We start from the raw sequence: 22263 nt of genomic DNA on the forward strand, positions 1-22263 counted from the left end.
CATACTAATATGTGAGATGAATATGATGAGTGAGAATCATTTCATTATGTGAGGTGCAGTAAAGTGAAACACAATAAAATGAGGTATGCTTGAGGTCAGGCGCCGTGACTTACACCTGTAATCCCAGCACTTTGGGAGGCTGAGGTGGGCGGACCACCTGAGGTCGGGAGTTTGAGACCAGCCTGACCAACATGGAGAAACCCCATCTCTACTAAAAATACAAAATTAGCCGGGCGTGGTGTCACATGCCTGTAATCCCAGCTACTTGGGAGACTGAGGCAGGACAGTCGCTTGAACCTGGGAGGCAGAGGTTACGGTGAGCCAAGATTGCGCCACTGCACTCCAGCCTCGACAACAAAAGCAAAACTCCGTCTCAAAAAAGGATATGCCTGTATGTTAAAACATCACACTGTACACCATATATATAATTTGTCAGTCATGTGCCAAGTTTTGTTTTTGCTGGACACTTAATTCTGATTTTAGGTGGGTGATTTTAAGTTCCTTTTTTTTTTCTGACTAAGGAAACTTCTTATCAAATTAACTATTTGCAAATATGTTCTTTTTAAATGGTGTGTGTGTGTGTATGTATATATAAAAAACTCGTTTTCCTCTTGCAACAAATTACAGTTGTCATTTAACATGAAACTTGCAAGATACTGCTTTTCAATCTTTACTGTTTTGGTTGTAAATACTAGCTTTGGTTACTACTGTACATATGGAAACTAAATTCATTTTTATTTTTATTTTTATTTTTTATTTTTTTGAGACAAAGTCTCGCTCTTTCACCCAGGCTGGAGTGCAGTGGCGCGATCTCGGCTCACTGCAGGCTCCGCCCCCCGGGGTTCACGCCATTCTCCTGCCTCAGCCTCCCGCGTAGCTGGGACTACAGGCGCCTGCCACCGCGCCCGGCTAATTTTTTGTATCTTTAGTAGAGATGGGGTTTCACCGTGTTAGCCAGGATGGTCTCGATCTCCTGACCTTGTGATCCGCCCACCTCGGCCTCCCAAAGTGCTGGGATTACAGGCGTGAGCCACTGCGCCTGGCCTAAATTTATTTTTAAATCTAGCCTTGGTACTTGATTCTGCATCAGTAGTAAGCCTTTATTTTAAAATTAAAACTTGTCCATGCTACTTTTAAAAATGAAAATAATTAGGGACCAGGTGCAGTGGCTCGTGCTTGGAATCCTAGTGCTTTGGGAGGCTGAGGTGGGAGGATTTCTTGGACAACATAGTAAGATCCTGTGCCCCCCAAAATTATTTTAATTTAAAAAAAGTAATGAATATAATTATATTAAAATATTTTGATTTACATTAAAGTATCACTGTAGCTTGTGTTACCTGCATAAAGTATTTTTGAAAAACATATAGTACATCAGTGTGTAGAAAAAAATTATTTGAACTAAATCAGTTTGTTGACAAGGTGTATTTATATACAATGACTAAATCAGTGGTGTATTTATGTGTAATACTAGAAACTGCACATGTCAACAACCCCACTACAACCTGATAATAAATATCTTACATGATGTGACAGTTAACGTAAAGTGTAGTCTTACCAAAGTAATGAAATGTTTAATGGGAACATACTTTCAAATGCATCAATATTTAAATCAAAATTAATTAAAATATTCAATTGTAGTAGTCATAGTATGTCAGTTTTTAATAATCTTGGGAGTGGCTACTATATTGTATGGTGCAAGTCTTATTGTCATTTTCTCGACTTTGGCAGAAATTGATAAAGAAGGTGTGATTGAACCAGACACTGATGCTCCTCAAGAAATGGGAGATGAAAATGCGGAGGTAAGTTTGGTGACTTGATTTCCTGCTTGTTCTAAGAAATGTGAAAGGTCCTGCTATTGCAATGATTTTATGACACGGTTCTTCCAGGAAAAGTGCATAGTAAGTCTTTCTCTGACTTCAGGTGTTTAGGCAAGCATTGTATTTTACTACTTAAAATACTAGTGAAAATAAATACTGTTACTTTCTGTTTTATCCGTTTTTTAAGTTTGCATCTGGTGTGACTGCTTGCACTGTAACGTAGAATTCACTTAAAATACATATCTACTAGAATTCACTTAAAATACATATCTATTAGTGGAGTTGCTCTTGATGGAATATCTAATGCCAAATTGTATTATAAAATGGTTTTGTCATAACGGGCCCTCAAGGGAGTGAAAATTGGTTCTTGGGAGTAGGGCTTGAAAAAAATTCTACGTATTACAATGGTTAGTGGTCCTCCAAAGACTCATAGAATATTAATATGTAGTGTATCTGTGGTATTAAAATTGGGGATATGGAAAAAAGGAAAAGATGTCTAAAAAGCCTCCTTAGTGTCTGATAAAAGATTTGAGAAACACTCTAATATAGTAATAGCAGTTTTAAAGGATTGGTTTTTATCCTCAAAACTTGATATTATCAGATTTCATCTTTGCCAGTATTGTGGGAAATGGTATCTTTTTGTGGCTTTTGATTTGCATTTTCCTGGCCAGACGGCGTGGCTCATGCCTGTAATCCCAGCACTTTGGGAGGCCTAGGTGGGTGGATCATCTGAGGTCAGGAGTTTGAGACCAGCCTGGCCAACATGGTGAAACCCCGTCTCTACTAATAATACAAAAATTAGTTGGGCATGGTGGTGCACGCCTGTAATCCCAGCTACTTGGGAGGCTGAGGCAGGAGAATCACTTGAACCTAGGAGGCAGAGGTTGCAGTGAGGCGAGATCGCACCCCTGCACTCCAGCCTGAGCGACAGAGCAAAACTCTATTAAAAAAAAAAAATGCGTTTTCCTGATTCCTAATGAGGCTGAGCATATTTAAGTGTTTATTGGCCGTTCACCGGCATTTGCGAACTCCTGTTTAAACTCTTTTCCACTTTCTGCTGGATCTTTTTCTTTCTGCTTTGTATTTCATTTCAATATTCTGGATGCTAATAATTTGTTGCTAGTGCTGCATATATTTTCTACTAGTTTGTAACTCCACTCATCTTTGTTCATGTTGTTTCAAAAATAGTATCTTTTAATGCAGAAACTTTCTGCTTTATTACTTTAAGATTATAATTGCTGTAGTGCTTGTTTTTTCTCTTCTGAGCATGTTATACACTCACCTTTCACCTTTAATCTACTGGACCCACCAATACTAAAATACACTGTTTCTGAATATTGTGGGTCTGTTAGTCAGGACTCTATTGTTCTGCTTGTCTATTTTTTTTCTGTTCACTAATTCCACATTGTCTAAGTCTTGTTATTTTGTAGAACAGGGACCCCCAAAACTTTTTAGTCTTTTGGCTGTTCTTGGCTTTTTGTTTTTCCAAGTAAATTTTAGAAATAGGCTGATAAGTCTCTCCCCTCCCATTGGTTTTTTTCCCCTTTGTTAGAATTCTGTTAAATCTAAATCAAGTTCGGGAAAAGATACATCTCCTCACCATTGAGATAAACTATCCATAAATAATGTTATCTGCCCAGTTTTTAGGTGTTTTCAAAATATTTTAATAACTTACTAACTTGTTCCCCATAAGTCTTGTGCTTTGTTTTTTTGAGACAGTGTCTCACTCTTCCGTCCAGGCTGAAGTGTAGTGGTACAATCACAGCTCACTGTGCCCTTGACCCCCTGGGCTCAAGTGATCCTCCCGCCTCAGCCTCCCGACCAGCTGGGACTACAGTCATGCACCACCATGTCCAGCTAGTTTTTTATTTTTATTTTTAAAAATTTTTAGTAGAGACAAAATCTCAAACTCCTGGCCTTCCAGAGTGCTGGGATTACAGGTATGAGTCACTGCACCCGACCTAAGTCTTGTGCATTTTTGTTAAGAACAAATGTAAGTACTTTCTGTCACCATTCGTCAGAGGAAACTTTAAAGGTTAAATGTTACGTTTATTGATGGTATTGCTTCTTTTATGATGTGTCTAGGTTTATAATTTTTTATTTATCCTGCTTGGGATTCATTGAGCATCAAATTCTTGGGTTAACTTTCTTTAGCTCTAGAATATTTTCAGCTGTTATTTCATTCAGATATTGCCTCCTTCCTGTTTACTTTATGCTCTAATTCTGGATCCCTGGTAATGTTAGACTTTTTCATTATTAAGTTTCATTTCTTTATCACTCTCTGCTGAAAAGCAGTCTATGCTTTCTCTGTTCCATTGATGTTTGAATTGGAATGCTTGTGTTTTTCATTTTGGTACTTCAAATCTTTTTGAAGTCTACTTGGTTATTTGTAAGTCTTTTGCTCTTTACTCATTTTCAGAATTTACTTTTATTAAACACATTAAATTCCTTGTTGAACTCTTTGCTGGTCTTACTCTTATTTTTCATGGCTCTTGCTTATTAAGGTACCTTGTTTACTTTATGATGTGTGTGTTTGTGTGTTGTGTGTGATATTTTGAAAATGTGTTCTTTGGAACTTCACCTGTAGAAAAATTTTGAGGCCTAGGTAAGAAGATGATTGCTTCCATCAAGTCTCTGAGTTGGTGCTACCAACTCAAGGACCCCTTGCAAGTCTCAGCATGGTGTTTTTTTGTTTGTTCCAATTACTTTGGTAATACAGAATTCCAGATGAAAGGCTGGCTTGTAGCTCTGAATTTTCGGGGAAGTTCTTTTAATCTCACTACTCAACTGTCCATTTCTATAGGACAGGTTTATACCATTATGCTTGCCGGTATTAGCATTTGGAGTTCCAGATTTATTTTGGAAGGTGTCTGGTTAGGCCACATACATTCTCTTTCTCTGAATATAGACTTCAGAGAAAGGACACGAATGTGTCCTGCATTACCTTCAAAATAAAATTGCAGCCAGGAGTGGCGGCTCATGCTTCTAATCCCAGCACTTTGGGAGGCTGAGGCAGGCAACTCACTTGAGTCCAAGAGCTCTAGACCAGCTTGGGCAGCATGACGAAAACCCATCTCTATAAAAAAAAAAAATGCAAAACATTTAGCGGGGTGCGAGCATGTAGTTCCAGCTACACGTGAGGGGAGGCTGAGCCCAGGAGATGGAGGTTGCAGTGAGCCGTGATTGCACCACTGCACTGGAGCTTGGGTGACAGAGGTAGACCCTGTCTTTAAATAAAGAACAAATAATTTTTATATTTAATATTTATTTTTTCTGTTTATTTTTTGTAGAGACGAAGTTTCGCCATGTTGCCCAGGTTGGTCTTGAATCCCTGGGCTCAAGGGATCCACCTGCCTCAGCATCCCAAAGTGCTGAGATTATAGGCATGAGTTGTATATTTTTTTTTCCTGTGGTTAAAGATCTCCTGAGCTTTCCATTTTAGGAGGATGTTTGCTATAAGTCTTTGTTCTTTTTTTGCAGGGGTAGGGTGAGACATGGTCTTGCTCTGTGTCACCCAGGCTGGAGTACAGTGACACAATCACGACTCACTACAGCCTTGACTTCATGAGCTCAAGTGATCCTCCTAACTCAGCCTCCTGAGTAGCTGGGACCAGATGCATGTGCCACCATGCCCAGCTTGTTTTTTTTTTTTTTTTTTTTTTTGGAGAGATGGGATCTCCTTTGTTGATGCCATGTTTTTTTTTTTTTTTTTTTTTTTTGAGACGAGTCTCGCTCTGTCCCAGCTGAGTGCATGGCGCATCTCCTCCTGCCCCCCCCCCCCCCCCCCCCTCCCTCTCCCCCCCCCCCCCGCTTTTTTTTTTTTATAGACTTCCCGTGTCTCGATCTCCTGACTCTGATCCCCCCTCGCCCCATCTGGATACCGTGCCACCGCCCGCAATGTTTCTGTTCTTAACTAACCTTTATACTGTCAGCATCTTGTACAGTGTTTAGTCTGTCTGTATAGCATAGGCGCTCAATAGTTGTTTGTGGGAACAAAGGAATGAGACCTTTCTCTTCTGAGGATTCAAACCTAAAAGGAGCTAGTTATCTCTTTGTGAGGAGATTGGGTTTAATATTTATGGATAGGTAGGAAGGAGCTGGTATGCTTTGGTTGGGATGGAAGGTTAAGCAAAGGTTATGTCTCGGGCAGAGTGTAGGAGTGAAATTTGTTTAGTATAAAAGGTTAAAACTCGTATGTAATTTCTCACTAATGAGTTATCATAATTGTCTCTGTTCTCTGGAGACTACAGAAGAATGAATGAAAATGGGTATTGTGACTGCGCCTCATCCCTAAGAAGGTACAGATTGCTTCCTTCTCTCTCTCTACTAATTCTAAGATGATTTTTATTTTCTTCCTAGATAACGGAGGAGATGATGGATCAGGCAAATGATAAAAAAGTGGCTGCTATTGAAGCCCTAAGTGATGGTGAGTAATCTTTTTGCTGCATTTCTATGGTAGTCAGAATATTTATTGCAGTAACTTAAATAGTGGTAAAGTAGAAGAGAAGTTACATGTACCTGTCCTGTACTGGAGAAGATAGTGTCCTATTATCCAGTCACCCCTTCCTCATTGATAAAAGAGGCTGAAATCACTTCTCTCTGCAAGGACAGATCCTGATTTGATTCAGTGCCTCTGATTTCCTGACCCTATCGTGGTGTTTTTCTACTGAGAAGAGGCTTTAAAGAGGTGAAAGGCTTTAAAAAAAAAAAAAAAGTAGTATTAGAACAGTGACCCTTAACTTTTTACATATTAATACCCTTGACAGATGATGTTCATAGGCATACCAATTTTATTCCTAGTCAGAGCATGTTAGATTCTCTTCAGAAAATCCCCTCAGAGTGAGAAAGTGGTGATAGTATTCGGTTTTTTTTTTTTTTTTTTTTTTTTTTTTTGAGACGGATTCTCACTCTGTTGCCCAGGCTGGAGGGCAGTGGCGCGATCTTGGCTCGCTACAACCTCTGCCTTCCGGGTTCAAGCAGTCCTCCTGCCTCAGCCTCCCGAGTAGGTGGGATTACAAGCGCGTACCACCATGCCCAGCTAATTTTTTGTATTTTTATTAGAGAAGGGGTTTCACCATGCTGGCCAGTCTGGTCTCGAACTCCTGACCTTGTGATCTGCCTTCCTCAGCCTCCCAAAGTGGTGGGATAACAGGCATGAGCCACTGCGCCCAGCCTCTTTTTTTTATATGTTTATTTTTTTAACTCTCCAAGGTAACAATAGGTTATTTTTTTTTCTTTTTTCTTTTTTTCAGTTGTATTTTATTTTTTATTTTTGAGACAAAGAGTCGTGCTTTGTCGCCCAGGCTGGAATGCAGTGGCGTAATCTCGGCTCTCTGCAGCCTCTACCCCAAGTCAAGCAATTCTCCTGCTTCAGCCTCCCTAGTAGCTGGGATTACAGGCGTGTGCTAGCATCTCCAGCTAATTTTTGTATTTTTAGTAGAGACGGGGTTTCACCATGTTGGCCAGGCTGGCCTCAAATTCCTGACCTTGAGTGATCTGCCCGCCTCTGCCTCCCAAAGTGCTGGGATTGCAGACACGAACCACTGCGCCCGGCCCATGGTAGTGTTAAATATAATGTTTGGTCGGTTATAATTTGTAAGAACAAATCATGTATAAACTTGGGTACTGTGGCTGCTTGAGTAATATTTCACTCTTTATAACAGTGGTAGTGTGTCACAATGCCATAGTTGACTAGATGCTATTGTATAGTGCTCATGTGCATTTGGACGTCATTATTAGATTTAGAAGATGACTGAAGTTATTTTTACAATGAGTTCAGTATTGATGTTCCGAGTTGGTACATATTTTAAACATTTTGTGATTCTACCACCTGATTAATTTAGCTCCTTAAAACATGTTTATACTGTTTTATACTGCAGTTGCCTTAATAGTTTACCTTCCTGAAAAATTTATTCCTTTATTGCTTTCTGTTTACTCTTTCCCTAGGTTATTCTTTTTTTTTTTTTTTTTTTTTTTTTGAGACGGAGTCTCGCTCTGTCGCCCAGGCTGGAGTGCAGTGGCGCAATCTCGGCTCACTGCAAGCTCCGCCTTCCGGGTTCATGCCATTCTCCTGCCTTAGCCTCTCCGAGTAGCTGGGACTACAGGTGCCCGCCACCACGCCCGGCTAATTTTTTGTATTTTTAGTAGAGACGGGGTTTCACCTGGTCTCGATCTCCTGACCTCGTGATCCACCCACCTCGGCCTCCCAAAGTGCTGGGATTACAAGCGTGAGCCACTGTGCCCGGCCTCCCTAGGTTATTCTTAGAGTGGTTTTTTATTCTACTCTTGCTTGTAACCCGTGACTAACTTTTGCATTTATATTTAAGATCTTCATCAGAGGATTATAGACCTGCCAGACTCAGACCCTGTATTTTACTTCTCCAGTCTTGTTTTCTCCAGTCAGACATTACTGTTCTAGAATTTTTTTTTTTTTACTTATGCTATACTGTTTCTCTGGAAAGCTTTTCTTCACATATTTCAACTTTTAATTCATACCTATCAGTTGTTCCCAGCCATTGCTCTTCTGTACCATTCCTTTTCTTCACACGAAACTTTTGCTAATTTCCCTACCACCTAAGTTTTAAGAGACAGCGTCTCACTCTGCCACTCAGTGAGTGAGTGCTCACTGCAGCCTCAAGTTTCCTGGGCTGAAGCAATCTTCCTGAGTAGCTGGCAATACAGGTGCGTGCCACCATGCCTGGGTAATTGTTATCTCTTTTTTTTTTGGTAGAGATAGGGTTTCATCCTGTTGCCCAGGCTAGTCTTGAACTCCTGACCTCAAGCAGGCCTCCCAAGCTCAGCTTCCGAAAGTGCTAGGATTACAGGTGTGAGGCACTGTGCCCGGCCCATTTTAAAATTTACTGTCTCGGCAATATGTAACAAAAGGAAAATGAGGCTATCACCTAATCATGTTTTTGTTTTCTCATTTTTTTCTGAACTCTCTGTTTATGTGCCTTTGTAAATTTAATCTAGTTCTGATTTTAGAATTTATGCAATTTTATAGTGTATTCTAAAGGATAAAAGATTAGTATTCTAAAGCAGGGGTTGTGAATCCAAGCCCCACCAAGGTTGGTGAAGGCAGTTTTGTTTGGAGAATGTAGTTAAAACCTAGAGTATGGAGCCAGAGTGCTATGGTTTGAATCCCACGTCTGGCACTTAACTGTGGCTGCTTTCCCACTACAACAGCATCATTGAGTAGTTATGACAGATTATATGGTCTGCAGAGATTAAAATAATTCTTATTTGGCCCTTTCCAGAAAACATTTACCAATTCCTGAACTAAATGTATGGAGGAGCCATTTGTTTAGTTGGGAAGATACAAATTGGGAATAGATTTGGAAATGGGGTAGGAAATGGGAATTCAGTTTTTTGGTTTTGGCTGGGCGTGGTGGTTCACACTTATAATCCCAGCACTTTGAGGGGCCGAAGCAAAAGGATCTCTTGAGTCCAGGAGTCCAAGATCAGCCTGGTCACCACAGTGAGACTCCATCCCTTAAAAAAAAAAACAAAAAATTAGCTGGATGTGGTAGCACGTTTCTGTAATATGAGCTACTTGAGAGGCTGAGATGGGAGGTTCCCTTGAGGCTGAGAGGATTCTTTGAGCCCAGGAAGTTGAGGGTGCAGTGAGCTGTCCTTGTGCCACTGCACTCCAACCTGGGTGACAGAGCAAGATCGTTTTTTTTTTTTTTTGAGACGGAGTTTCAGTCTCGTTGCCCAGACTAGAGTGCAATGGCATGATCTTGGCTCACCGCAACCTCCGCCTCCAGGGTTCAAACAATTCTCCTGCCTCAGCTTCCCGAGTAGCTGGGATTACAGGCATGCGCCACCATATGCGGTTAATTTTATATTTTTAGTAGAGACGGGGTTTCTCCATGTTGGTCAGGCTGGTCTCGGTATTTCTCCATGTTGGTCAGGCTGGTCTTGAACTCCCGACCTCAGGTGATCCACCTGCCTTGGCCTCCCAAAGTGCCGAGATTACAGGCGTGAGCCACTGTGCCTGGCCGAGATCCTGTCATAAATTTAGGTTTTGAACATGGTAGGTCTGAGTTGTTTATTAGACATTTAAGTGTAATTACCTATAATCGATACCTGTAGTAGTAATTAATAAGACTGAGCATTTTTCTGTGTTGTTTTCGTGAGTTCTTTTCAAGTCCTTTACTCATTTGCTAACTGGCTAAGTATCTTTCACAGTGAATTGTGACATTTATTTTAAGATTTCTGTGTTTGGCCTGGCACAGTGGTAATCCCAGCTATTCAGAAGGCTGAGTTGGGGGGATCACACTGGAGCTCAGGAGTTCGAGAGCAGCCTAGGTGACACAGTGAGGCCCAGTCTCTAAAAAATTTTTTTTAATTAGCTAGGTTTACTGTTGTGGGCCTGTATTCCCAGCTACTCAGGAAGCTGAGGTGGGATGATCACTTCAGCCTATGAGCTATGATCATGCCACTGTACTCTAGCCTATGTGACAGTTAGACCCTGTCTCTTAAAAAAAATTCTGTATTTGTTTTGCCTCCCCAAGATTTAGACTTTGTGCAAAGAACTGTTCTGATTCTATAGGGTGTTTTATTTGTCGAATGACTTAAGGGATTAGTAAAGAAGCTAACTATGAGAATAGGACACAATGAATTAAAGTATAGGTTATGGTCTTATGAATTCTAGTTGTCTTGAATTTTTGTGCCATTTCTTTGAATTCAAATAATAAGCATATTGTTGTTTTCTTTTAAAATCAGCCCTGTGAAGTTAGCATGGGTTCCTTTTCCTTTCTAAGCTTAATTTTATCTTTTTAATTTAATGGATAAAAGAAAGTCAATGGAATAAAATTATTTTACCTTATCCTTTAAATTGATTTTATCTTTTTACTTTTTTCTTTTTTTTCTTTTATTTTTAGTTTTTTGAGATGGAGTCACGCTCTGTTGTCCAGGCTGGAGTGCAGTGGCGTGATCTTGCCTCACTGCAAGCTCCGCCTCCTGGGTTGGCGCCATTCCTCAGCCTCCCAAGTAGCTGGGACTACAGGTGCCTGCCCCCACGCCCAGCTAATTTTTTGTATTTTTTAGTAGAGACGGGGTTTGACCGTGTTAGCCAGGATGGTCTCGATCTCCTGACCTCATGAGCTGCCTGCCTCGTCCTCCCAAAGTACTGGGATTACAGGCGTGAGCCACCGTGCCCGTCTACTTTTTCCTTAAACAAGATCAATAAGGGTCATACTAAGAATGTGCTATTCTATTGTTAGTTAGGGGCTTATGTACCCAGAAATTGTCTTACCTCGTGAGTTACAGTATAGGTGTGGTAAGATTTGCTTTCAAGAGCCAGTTTTTGTATAACTTAGTTGTCTTTTTTTATTTTTACTTGATTAAAAGAAAAATGTAAAAGACAACTGGATAACAGATCAAAACTTTGTATTAATATTTTTATCCTCTGAATATTTCTCGATAACTTTTGTTTCACTTTAGGTGAACTCCAGAAAGCCATTGACTTATTCACAGATGCCATCAAGCTGAATCCTCGCTTGGCCATTTTGTATGCCAAGAGGGCCAGGTGAGAACTCTAAACAGAAAAGCATCCCCTGGCAAATAATTTCTGCACATTTGTTTAAATAGAAGTGCTTCTGTGTTGATCCCAAAACTTTTACTAAAATAAATACTTTTTAATAACACACTTATTTTTCAGTGTCTTCGTCAAATTACAGAAGCCAAATGCTGCCATCCGAGACTGTGACAGAGCCATTGAAATAAATCCTGATTCAGCTCAGCCTTACAAGTGGCGGGGGAAAGCACACAGGTAAATAATTGAATTTAATTATTTTCAGAACTCTACATTTAAATCTGATGTTTTAAGATGCTTTGTTTAAACAAAAACACAAAAGTTCCTAATGACTTAATTTTCAAATTAGTATGTACTTAGTATCAAGAAGTGAGGATAGCTTGTAGACAGCTGCTTAAAAGGCAAAAGAAAAAGAAATTTAAAAAAAGAAATGAGAATATAGGAAGGAAGAAATAAAAAGTATTTTCATTTTTTTCATTCAAATAAAGTTACTTTTACCAGTTTTTGACTACATATGGCCAAATATAAGGTAAGGATTTTTACTTAAAGTTAATTCCAGGAAAAGAAAGAATGATCTTTTATCAGTGTCCTTACAAATTTTCTCTTACTTTCAGACTCTGTAAGTTAGCATTGAACTACCAATGTGTTATAGAAGAAGGAGTATGCCAGCCTGAAACTACTTCAGTCACTGCTAGGCCACCTGAAAAATTAGGAAAAGGACGGGGGGGCATAAAGAGGTGAATTTAACCCAGATTAGTAATTACACCTTGCAGCAAAACTTAGGAATATTTGTATCTTGGGGATGAAGCGTTCAGTGACTTTCACATGTTACATGGGTTGAAAGGGCTCAAATGTGGATGGAGATAAAGACGGATGTGTTTTTAGGACAGCTGTATTAGCTGACTCAGAGTAGCTCTAGTGGATTTTATGACACATGTTAAAGATAAACATTAAAAGTTGAAATAAAATTTATTAATGCTGTGTCAGCACAGGAAAAGCCCATGCATTGCTGTTGATCCTTTTGAAATCCTATTAGTCCAAGTATTTCTTTCCCTTCTAATACAAGACAGCATTGGCTCATCTTGTGCTTTGCTTGTCTCAGACTGAAAATAAGCCATTTCTGTGGAAAATCATGGTTCATTATAGCGGAAACTAAGATTTGATCACTGTGTGTGTTCATTGCTTCTGGTATGTACTGTCGTTTCAATGAACAGCTAGAAAAAATATTTTAAAAATCATGAATTTAAGGAAAATTCTTGAAATTATGAGTTTATACTGATATTTTCTATTAAAATTTAACATTAAATGTTTTACCTTTTAGTTTGTATTTTTAACACTTATGTGGTAAAAATTTTTGTCCTAGTTTTACATTTACTTGCTATAATGCTGTGATATACATAAAACTGTTTCAGAATTATAATACCTTAAAAACAATATACACTCTTAAGTAAAGTTTGAAGGTTTTTTGGGACGTTTTTGTTTTGCTTTGTCTTTTGTTTCTACACAGAGTCTCGCTCTGTCGCCCAGGCTGGAGTGCAGTGGTGCGATCTTGGCTCACTGCAACCTTCACCTCTCATGTTCAAGTGATTATCCTGCCTCAGTCAGCCTCCTGAGTAGCTGGGATTACTTACAGTCGCGCCCCACCATGCCCAGCTAATGTGTTGTATTTTTGGTAGGGAGGGGGTTTCGCCCGTTAGCCAGGCTATTCTCAAACTCCTGGCCTCAAGTGATCTGCCCTCCTTCCCCTCCCAAAGCATTGGGATTATAGGTGTGACCCAAGGATGTTCTTATTCTTAGAATATATATCCCACTTGAAATTTACAGTCAAGATAACTGTAGGAAAAGTTACTTGAATTCATTTTTTTCTGTGTAGCTTATGTTGTTAATGCAATACACATTTTTTTTTTTTTTTTTTTTTTTTTGAGGCATTTTGCTCTTTCACCCAGGCTGGAGTGAAGTGGTGCGATCTCGGCTCACTGCACCCCCGGCCCCCACCCCACCCCACCCCACCCCACCCCGGGCTCAAGCAGTTCTCCTGCCTCAGCCTCCCAAGTAGCTGGGATTACAGGTGTGCGCTACCATGTCTGGCAAATTTTTTATTTTAGAGATGGGGTTTTGCCATGTTGGCCAGGCTGGTCTTCAACTCCTGACCTCAGGTGATCCACCAGCCTAAGCCTCACAAAGTACTAGGATAACCGGCATGAGCCATCGCGCCTAGCCACAGTTTTTTTGTTTTTTTTTTTTTTTGAGACGGAGTCTTCCTCTCACCCAAGCTAGAGTGCAGTGGCGCGATCTCGGCTCACTGCAATCTCCGCCTCTTGGGTTCACGCCATTCTCCTGCCCCAGCCTCCCGAGTAGCTGGGACTACAGGCGCCTGCCACCACGCCTGGTTAATTTTTTGTATTTTTAGTAGAGATGGGGTTTCACCACGTTAGCTAGGATGGTCTTGATCTCCTGACCTTGCGATCTGCCTACCTTGGCCTCCCAAAGTGCTGGGATTACAGACGTGAGCCACCACGCCCAGCCGCACAGCTTCTTATTTCTGTTTGTATTCAGGTTTAGGATTTGCTTTATTTCCATTTTTCTGATTTTATATTTTGAGTATGTAAAGCATTTAAATGTTTGAAGAGTTACACCTGAGTTAAAAGGTATACGCAGAGAATTCTCAATTTTCGTTGCTGTCTCCTCTGCCCCATTCTCACCTACTCTCACCAACCTTTAGTGTCTGGTTTACTTGTTCTGTGTTTTTCGTAAAGCCTGTACACATGTATTATTTTCTCTTCTGTCTTACATAGAAGGTAGCCAAAAGCTAACACATTATGTTAGTCCTGGTTTGGATGAGTTGAAAGTTACTGCTCTACATACTTCTTAGAAAATTACGATATTCTGAATTAAGAAAGATTGTTTGTTTTTTAGCTTTTAGTAGAAAAGCAGCTTTAAATAGAGGAAATTTAAATGTTTTCAGGTTTTTACAGAGTTAACTAAAGTGGGATATAGTAATTGAATTGGTTGGTGAAAGTTTATAGTTAATATTTAACTGAAGCCTGTTTTAGAACAATCCTTTTTTGTAAGGAAGAAAGATATCATGCCACATAGGTGAATATGTATAAAAGGCTCCTAAAATGAGTGTAAATCTGTTTCAGACTTCTAGGCCACTGGGAAGAAGCAGCCCATGATCTTGCCCTTGCCTGTAAATTGGATTATGATGAAGATGCTAGTGCAATGCTGAAAGAAGTTCAACCTAGGGTATGTCAAAGTAGAGAAAGGGAAAGTCATTAGTTTAATACTCCATCGCTTTAGTGCTTAGCCCCTGACAGTCGTAATTCTTCTGAAAAACAGGCAAAGAAACAAACCATTGGAAGGTATAATCTGTAATTGCTGAAGTTTGTGCTCAACTCTGGAGATCTCATTAGGTTTTCATGCTTTCATTTCTCATGCATTATTAGAGCAAACTCTGTTACTTTGTTTGGAAGCCTGCAGTGGAATTACAACCAGAAAATTAGAAAAGGGGTATCAGGTTTACAACAAGGAAACAAATGGAAAATCTATAATTAGCATTACCCAAGATTGAATCTGATGTGTCCTTATATATAATAGGTGTATACAACCACTTTATAAGGCAAGAAGGCCTTGTGGAACTTAAGAAGTTTCAGTCTTTCCGGCCAGGCGCGGTGGCTCATGCCTGTAATCCCAGCACTTTGGGAGGCCGAGGCGGGTGGATCATGAGGTCCGGAGTTCAAGACCAGCCTGGCCAACACAGTGAAACCCTGTCTGTACTAAAAATACAAAAAATTAGCCAGGTGTGGTGGCATGCGCCTACGTAGTCCCAGCTACTCGGGAGGCTGAGGCAGGAGAATCACTTGAACCTGGGAGGTGGAAGGTTGCAGTGAGCCAAGATCATGCCACAGCACTCCAGCCTGGGTGACAGAGCGAGGCTGTCTTAATAAAACAAAGAAGTTTCAATCTTTTAAAAATAATAATATTGAATCCCAAAGGTAGAACATTCCAGCTTTTAAGGATGATTTTTCTCTAAAATTGTTGGTTAAAATAATTTTAATGTGTTTACATGGTAAATCCTTCATTTTGTGGGAAGTTCAACTGTCAAAAATTTACTCTCAGAGATTTTAAGATAGTGGAAATTGTATTGAATTTAATTATTTACTGCCAGAGAGTTCATTTGGTTTTCTGTTTTCTTAAAATAGGGCAAAGTTGTATCTTTGTCAGCAAAGTGTAAACAAGCTAAAGTGACAGTTGAATTTGAATCTCTTAAATGTATTTTACTCTGAGGAAATAATAGATCCAGAGCATTTATTTGATACTACTTACTAGTGTCTGGCACACATATTTACATTTTTCCCTCTCAATCCCTATAGCAATTTGATAATACTAAATATTTCTTCCTCTCCTATTTTATGGATACAGAAACTTAAATATGCTATGGCATATACTTGGGATATGTGTTCCCAGTCTCTGCCTTCCCATGGCAGACATCCATAATAATACTCTTCCTACCGAACTCAGCTGTCCTTCTGAAACCTAAACAATGTGTATCTGATAGAAACTAGCAGGCAAGAATTGTCATACACTTAGAAACCTATTTGTTAATCTTTGAGCTTAATTGTTTGAGATTATAACATTTCTAACTTCAAGTCCCAGGCCCCTTTACTCTGTTTTACAGTGCCTCATGCAGTTGAGGTTGGTTTTTTTAAAGGCTTACCTTGTGTTAGGTCTTTTTCTACAAGACAGATCTGTCATTTTTCTGAACTGCATGTTGAATTAAACATCTCTCTACAAAGAATATTTGTGTTGACATTATTCAGCTTTTGGAGCAAGCTTATTTTGCTGTGGCTCTTTTTTCTAGGCACAGAAAATTGCAGAACATCGGAGAAAGTATGAGCGAAAACGTGAAGAACGAGAGATCAAAGAAAGAATAGAACGAGTTAAGAAGGCTCGAGAAGAGCATGAGAGAGCCCAGAGGGTAAATTCCCTATAGCTAAGCCATGAAAGGAAAACACAGCAAATTAGATAGAGGTTTTAGGACACTAAAATTCTAATTCCTGGCTCTTTTATTTAATGCTGGCTACAGTTCTATAGAGTAATGATATTACTTATAAGGAGTCTCCTTTCACTGTGTCTAATTTTGGGGACGTTTTTAGTCTTAAATTATTCAGTGAGCTTTTATTTCATCATTTTATATTCTTGTTTGTGTTTTTATAAAATCAGGAGTTTTTCCAGGTCAAGTAATTGAAATGTGACAGTATTATTGTTTGATCTTTTGAGGATGCTTGGCCAGATTAATTAAATTTGTGATTCCTCCTCTCTTCCAACAGTGAATGTGTTGCTATTTAAAATTGCTATTTAACAATTGGCAATTATATCCAGTTGTCCTTTTCTTTGTATCAAAATTGTGCTATTTAAAATTGATTCTAGCAGGGCAAGGTGGCAAGTGCCTATAGTCCCCGCTCTTTGGGAGGCTGCAGTGGGAGGTTCATTTTCTCTTTTAAAAAGCAGCAAAAACAAATCAATAAATCTACATTTGTATTATGTAGGGAGAGTAATGGAAAAGATGCACCTAGGAAACAAAAGTCATGGTAGTCTTGGTAATCTAGCCATGTCCTTCCCTATGGGTGTTTTAAAACCAGGATGAATTTAGAGTTTTCATATTAGTACTGTAAATTGTTTTCCAGGTTTGCTTGTTTCCAGAGTAGAAGTAAAACACTTTACCTGAAATTATTACCGAGAATAATGCCCACTGAGAATCCAGTTGGAAAAAATGTTTGAAGGGGGTATGGAGTATATCCTTTAGTTCAGTATTGCCATCTACTAGGTTATTTTACAATTTTTTTCATGGTCTTGCATGGACAGCACTTATTTCTTCTTCTATTATATAATTTATTTCCTTTTTTTTTTTTTTTTTTTAATCAAAGGAGGAAGAAGCCAGACGACAGTCAGGAGCTCAGTATGGCTCTTTTCCAGGTATATTTAAAGAAAAGTTAAAACTGTTTTGTTTTATTATACAGTGATATTTTAATATAATACTTAATATTTATTATAAAGTGATACTCTGATTTTGTTCTCTTATACAGTGATATGAAGAACCTAGGTAAAAGAAATGATGGAATTATTAGGCATAAAAATGATGTTTTTTGTCCAGTGTAAAAATAGCATATTTTTCTTTCAAATGTGATCAGAAATTGCTAGTGAGGCAAATCTTTGAATACCAGAGGACAGGACTAACACGGAGATAGAAGAGACGGAAAAGGCACGCAGAAGATTTATTGAGTACTTCCTGATTACGACAGTGTGGAATTTTATAAAGACCAGAACAAGACTTAATTTTTTGTTTTTTAAACAGCTGTCTCCAGTTGTTTAATGGTAACTAGCTTTCTCTTTAGAGGCTACGTATGCTTATATGTCATTGGTTAGAACTTAGTTGCATGATCTGACGCTAGAAAATCTAGCCTTTATTCTGAAAGAGTATGTGCACAGCAACAGAAAACAAACCTAGAACAAATACTGAGGATGACCTGCTGTTTGAAGAAAAAGCAAGAAATTAAATTTAGCTCATAGTTTACTTCCTATTTAAAATATAAATAATCTTATTGTCACATACCTTTGTTTTAGAAATTGACTGCTAATGTTGGGCTAGTACTAGAGATAATTTTCTGTTATGTACATTTTATTTAGATTAGACAAGCTTTGGGTCAGTAATTTTGTTACGGGTAGGCACTAATTTTTCAAAGCATTGGGATAAGTAGGGGCAGCAAGAGAAGTTAGAAGTTGTTTTATGGTCAGTCCCCTTAGATTTCTTCATCTGTGATTGTTAGTTATTAATGGCCATGTTTTAATTACTGTTGAAGCAGGTAGAAATGACTTTATCATGTGTTTCCTTCTTTAAAATGGCTTTACTTACAGTGACCCTTTGTAGAATACATTAATGTTATCTTTCTCTATATTATTATTTGTAGTTTTAGAATATCTCCAGTAGACATACAGATTTGTGATACTGAAGAACAGTAGATTATTTGGGTTTATAATCTAACAAATTATACTGGGAGAATAAAATCCTTTTTGCTAGAGCATTATTCTCTGTAAAGAAGCACCAGGAATTCTTGTTAAAAATCCAGGTTTCCAGTTTCACTTTCAGAGAATTTTTATTTTGAGATGGAAATGAAAAATCAACAGATAAACAAGCCTTTTAAGGTAGTCCTTAACTGAAGGAAGGTCTATGCTAGATGAGTATAGTTGAAACAAAAACCTAAACTAAACTCGTATGAATTAATTTTAAATTGAAACAGACAAATATTCCAAGAATGGAGAGTTGAAAGATGATCAAAATGACTAGCTTTATAATCTAAGGAACTGTTAGATGACTGTTTTTAAGGTGAGATTAGTCTTTTAACAGTGTTATTACTAGAAAAAAGTTGCTGAGCATGGTGGCTCACACTGGTAATCCCAGCATTTTGGGAGGTTGAGGCAGGCAGATCACCTGGGGTCAGGAGTTCAAGAGCGGCCCGGCCAACATGATGAAACCCTGTCTCTACTAAAAATATAAAAATTAGGCATGGTGGTGTGTGCCTGTAGTCTCAGCTACTCGGAAGGCTGAGGCAGGAGAATTGCTTAAACCTGTGAGGCAGAGGTTGCAGTCAGCCAAGATGGCACCACTGCACTCTAGCCTGGGCAACAGAGCAAGATGTCTCAAAACAAACAAAAATAAACAACAGTGTTATTACTAGAAAAAGGTTAATCCAGGAGGTAACAAAGTCTGATTTACAGCCTTGTTTTTAAAGAGATAATTAGAAGCTATAACTTGTGTCTTGTTGCAGTCTGATTAGAATTTTCAGACTCTTCAGATTACTTTGTGCTTAGTGGCACCCTTATTCTTTTAACCTGTACTTTTTGTGGATGAAATACTGTGTCGGAATATTTGGGAGTATGATTAGTGTCTATTCATTTTTTATTACAGGTGGCTTTCCTGGGGGAATGCCTGGTAATTTTCCTGGAGGAATGCCTGGAATGGGAGGGGGCATGCCTGGAATGGCTGGAATGCCTGGACTCAATGAAATTCTTAGTGATCCAGAGGTTCTTGCAGCCATGCAGGTAAGACTTGGAAGAAAAACTTTGGACTTTGTATCAAGGCAATTCTTTCATAATTCTGTGTGGAGACAAAGGTTACTCTCGTAGCTATTTTTTATTTATCACAGTTACCAAATAATTATGCAGGAGTGACATTTATTTTCTTTATGCAGAGTGAGTAACTTAAATTTTTAAAACTAGGAAATACTTAGTAACAATTGGCAATTATATGCAGTTGTCCTTTTCTTTGTATCAAAATTGTGCTTTTTTCATCATACAGTGACATGACATAACTCAGCTTGATTTTGATACTTCTAAATGCCATTTAACTTAACTATCACCAAATTACAGGTCTAAATAAGAGATGGAATTTAGGATAATAAACTTACTGACCCAGTAGGACACTTTTTAAATACAAACCCTTTCTTTTCAGGATCCAGAAGTTATGGTGGCTTTCCAGGATGTGGCTCAGAACCCAGCAAATATGTCAAAATACCAGAGCAACCCAAAGGTTATGAATCTCATCAGTAAATTGTCAGCCAAATTTGGAGGTCAAGCGTAATGCCCTTCTGATAAATAAAGCCCTTGCTGAAGGAAAAGCAACCTAGATCACCTTATGGATGTCGCAATAATACAAACCAGTGTACCTCTGACCTTCTCATCAAGAGAGCTGGGGTGCTTTGAAGATAATCCCTACCCCTCTCCCCTAAATGCAGCTGAAGCATTTTACAGTGGTTTGCCATTAGGGTATTCATTCAGATAATGTTTTCCTACTAGGAATTACAAACTTTAAACACTTTTTAAATCTTCAAAATATTTAAAACAAATTTAAAGGGCCTGTTAATTCTTCTATTTTTCTTTACTAATCATTTTGGATTTTTTTTCTTTGAATTACTGGGCAGGGAATATACTTATGTATGGAAGATTACTGCTCTGAGTGAAATAAAAGTTATTAGTGCGAGGCAAACATAACTCATTTGAGGATAAAGTTTGTGTTGGATATGTGGTTCCTGATGCATTTTGACTTGTCTCTTTAAATGCTTTATCTTTTTCTTTAAAGATTTATTTCAGTAAAACTAATTGGGACCACCTGTATTTCAGTAGGACCTGGGTAGGGATTGGAAGTACTTGGCAGGGCAGCAGCAATCTTGCTGTGTTTGATATAACATGCATCCTTGGGCAGGTTGCCCTTAAATCTTACACTGTGGTGAAGGGGATGATTTTTTTTTTGTAATGCTGCAGTAGAGTTGGAGTACTTAGTTCTCTTGTTGTCCAGTATATCTAATAAGTGTTTCATATTATTTCCACGTAAGGGAAATAAGGTAGTACTTTTCTTTTTATATTTCTATTCTTAAAATTCTCTTTCCTAGTCAAAAATTGCCCAACTCTGTGTTTGCTTTCTGCTTGTTACATTTGTCTCTCTTACTTTTCTTGGGCTAAAGACAGGCTTTTTCCACTGGCATCATCACTGCTATCATCCATTAACAGCATAATTATACAAGCATATTTAATGCTGAGTTTTATTTAATATGTAATACATATGGTAATTGTAGGGTAATACCCACAACAACTGTAGTTTCTTACTTGGCCAAGAGAATGCTTATTTAAGTGTTAGACTTCCATTCTGGCAAAATCTTGCCATATCAGAAGACATTGGAAAGAGGGATTCCCTTTGGTGTTTGGTCTTCTACTTAGAAAATACCTATTGCAGTTAGTTTATCTTATAGTATTCATCTTTGTATTCTGAAGATAAGGTTTGAATTAAACTGATATACACAGAGGGGAACTAATTTTTTTTTATCCAATGTGAATTATAAATGAGATAATCCACAGTTACTCGTTGTGGAGTTGAGACTATGAAAGACTCATTGTCTTTGTATTCAGCTCTTAAATAGTGTAACCATATCCCCACCTCTGCTTGCTTTCTTTCCCTCCCCTCCAATGATAAAGAAAATGATAAATTTTCTGTTGTGCATTCAATTCTTATTTTAAATAAGATTTAAGTATAGGCATTGTACCTGACATTGCTACGTTTCTACCAGTGTTTCAATTTAAAGTGCTAGTGTTTAAAAACATTTTCAAGGGATAAGACCTTCCGTATTTTGCTTATTTGAAGAATCAGTGGTAGGAGCAGTGAAGTAAATTCTATGGAGTACATTTCTAAAATAGCACATTTCTGAAATCATAAATAAGCTTATTCAGGTTCTAACCCTTTGCTGTACACAAGCAGACAGAAATGCATCTGTTACATAAATGAGAAAAAGCTATTATGCTGATGGAGCATGCTTTTTAAATCCTTTAAAAAACTCATCATATAAACTTGCATTTGAGCTTGTGTGTTCTTTTTGTTAATGTGTAGAGTTCTCCTTTCTGGAAATTGCCAGTGTGTGCTTGGCTTAACTCAAGAACAGTTTCTTCTGGATTCCTTATTTGATTTATTTAACCTAATTATATTCTAATATTGCAAATATTACCATAAGTGGGTAAAAGTAAAATTCCTCTTCTGAAAATGTGTCCTGTGCTTTTAGATTTTTAAATTCCATAATATACATTCTTAATTTTCAACTCAATATTCTAAACTAGAAATGTTTTCTTGTACTAATGATGCTATCAGAAGGAAGTTTTTTTCTGCTTAAAAATAGAGTTACATTTCTAGCTGTCTTTAACATACAGTTTCAAACTAGATATTGGGCAGGTGCAGTGGCTCATACCTGTAATACCAACACTTCTGGGAGGCCGAGGCAGGCAGATCATCTGAGGCCAGGAGTTCAAGACCAGCCTGGCCAACATGGCAAAATCCCGTCTCTACTAAAAATACAAAAATTAGCCAGG

General features: G+C 38.4%; 1 protein-coding gene across 1 annotated transcript in view; it reads left to right on the forward strand.

The window, feature by feature from the left end:
- The window catches only part of ST13 (ST13 Hsp70 interacting protein), a 32950-nt gene extending 11009 nt beyond the window's left edge, over positions 1–21941 (forward strand). Inside the window, exons 4-12 of the mRNA XM_003264793.4 lie at positions 1729–1799; positions 6177–6243; positions 11265–11349; positions 11482–11592; positions 14499–14601; positions 16217–16333; positions 17283–17331; positions 19322–19455; positions 19865–21941. Coding sequence (XP_003264841.1) covers positions 1729–1799; positions 6177–6243; positions 11265–11349; positions 11482–11592; positions 14499–14601; positions 16217–16333; positions 17283–17331; positions 19322–19455; positions 19865–19993 — 866 coding nt within the window. The 3' untranslated portion in view covers positions 19994–21941. The remainder of the gene's footprint in view (positions 1–1728; positions 1800–6176; positions 6244–11264; positions 11350–11481; positions 11593–14498; positions 14602–16216; positions 16334–17282; positions 17332–19321; positions 19456–19864) is intronic.
- The last annotated feature ends 322 nt before the right edge of the window (positions 21942–22263 follow it).

The sequence above is a fragment of the Nomascus leucogenys genome, chromosome 7b (genome assembly GCF_006542625.1).
Source record: "Nomascus leucogenys isolate Asia chromosome 7b, Asia_NLE_v1, whole genome shotgun sequence".
Taxonomy (NCBI): domain Eukaryota; kingdom Metazoa; phylum Chordata; class Mammalia; order Primates; family Hylobatidae; genus Nomascus; species Nomascus leucogenys.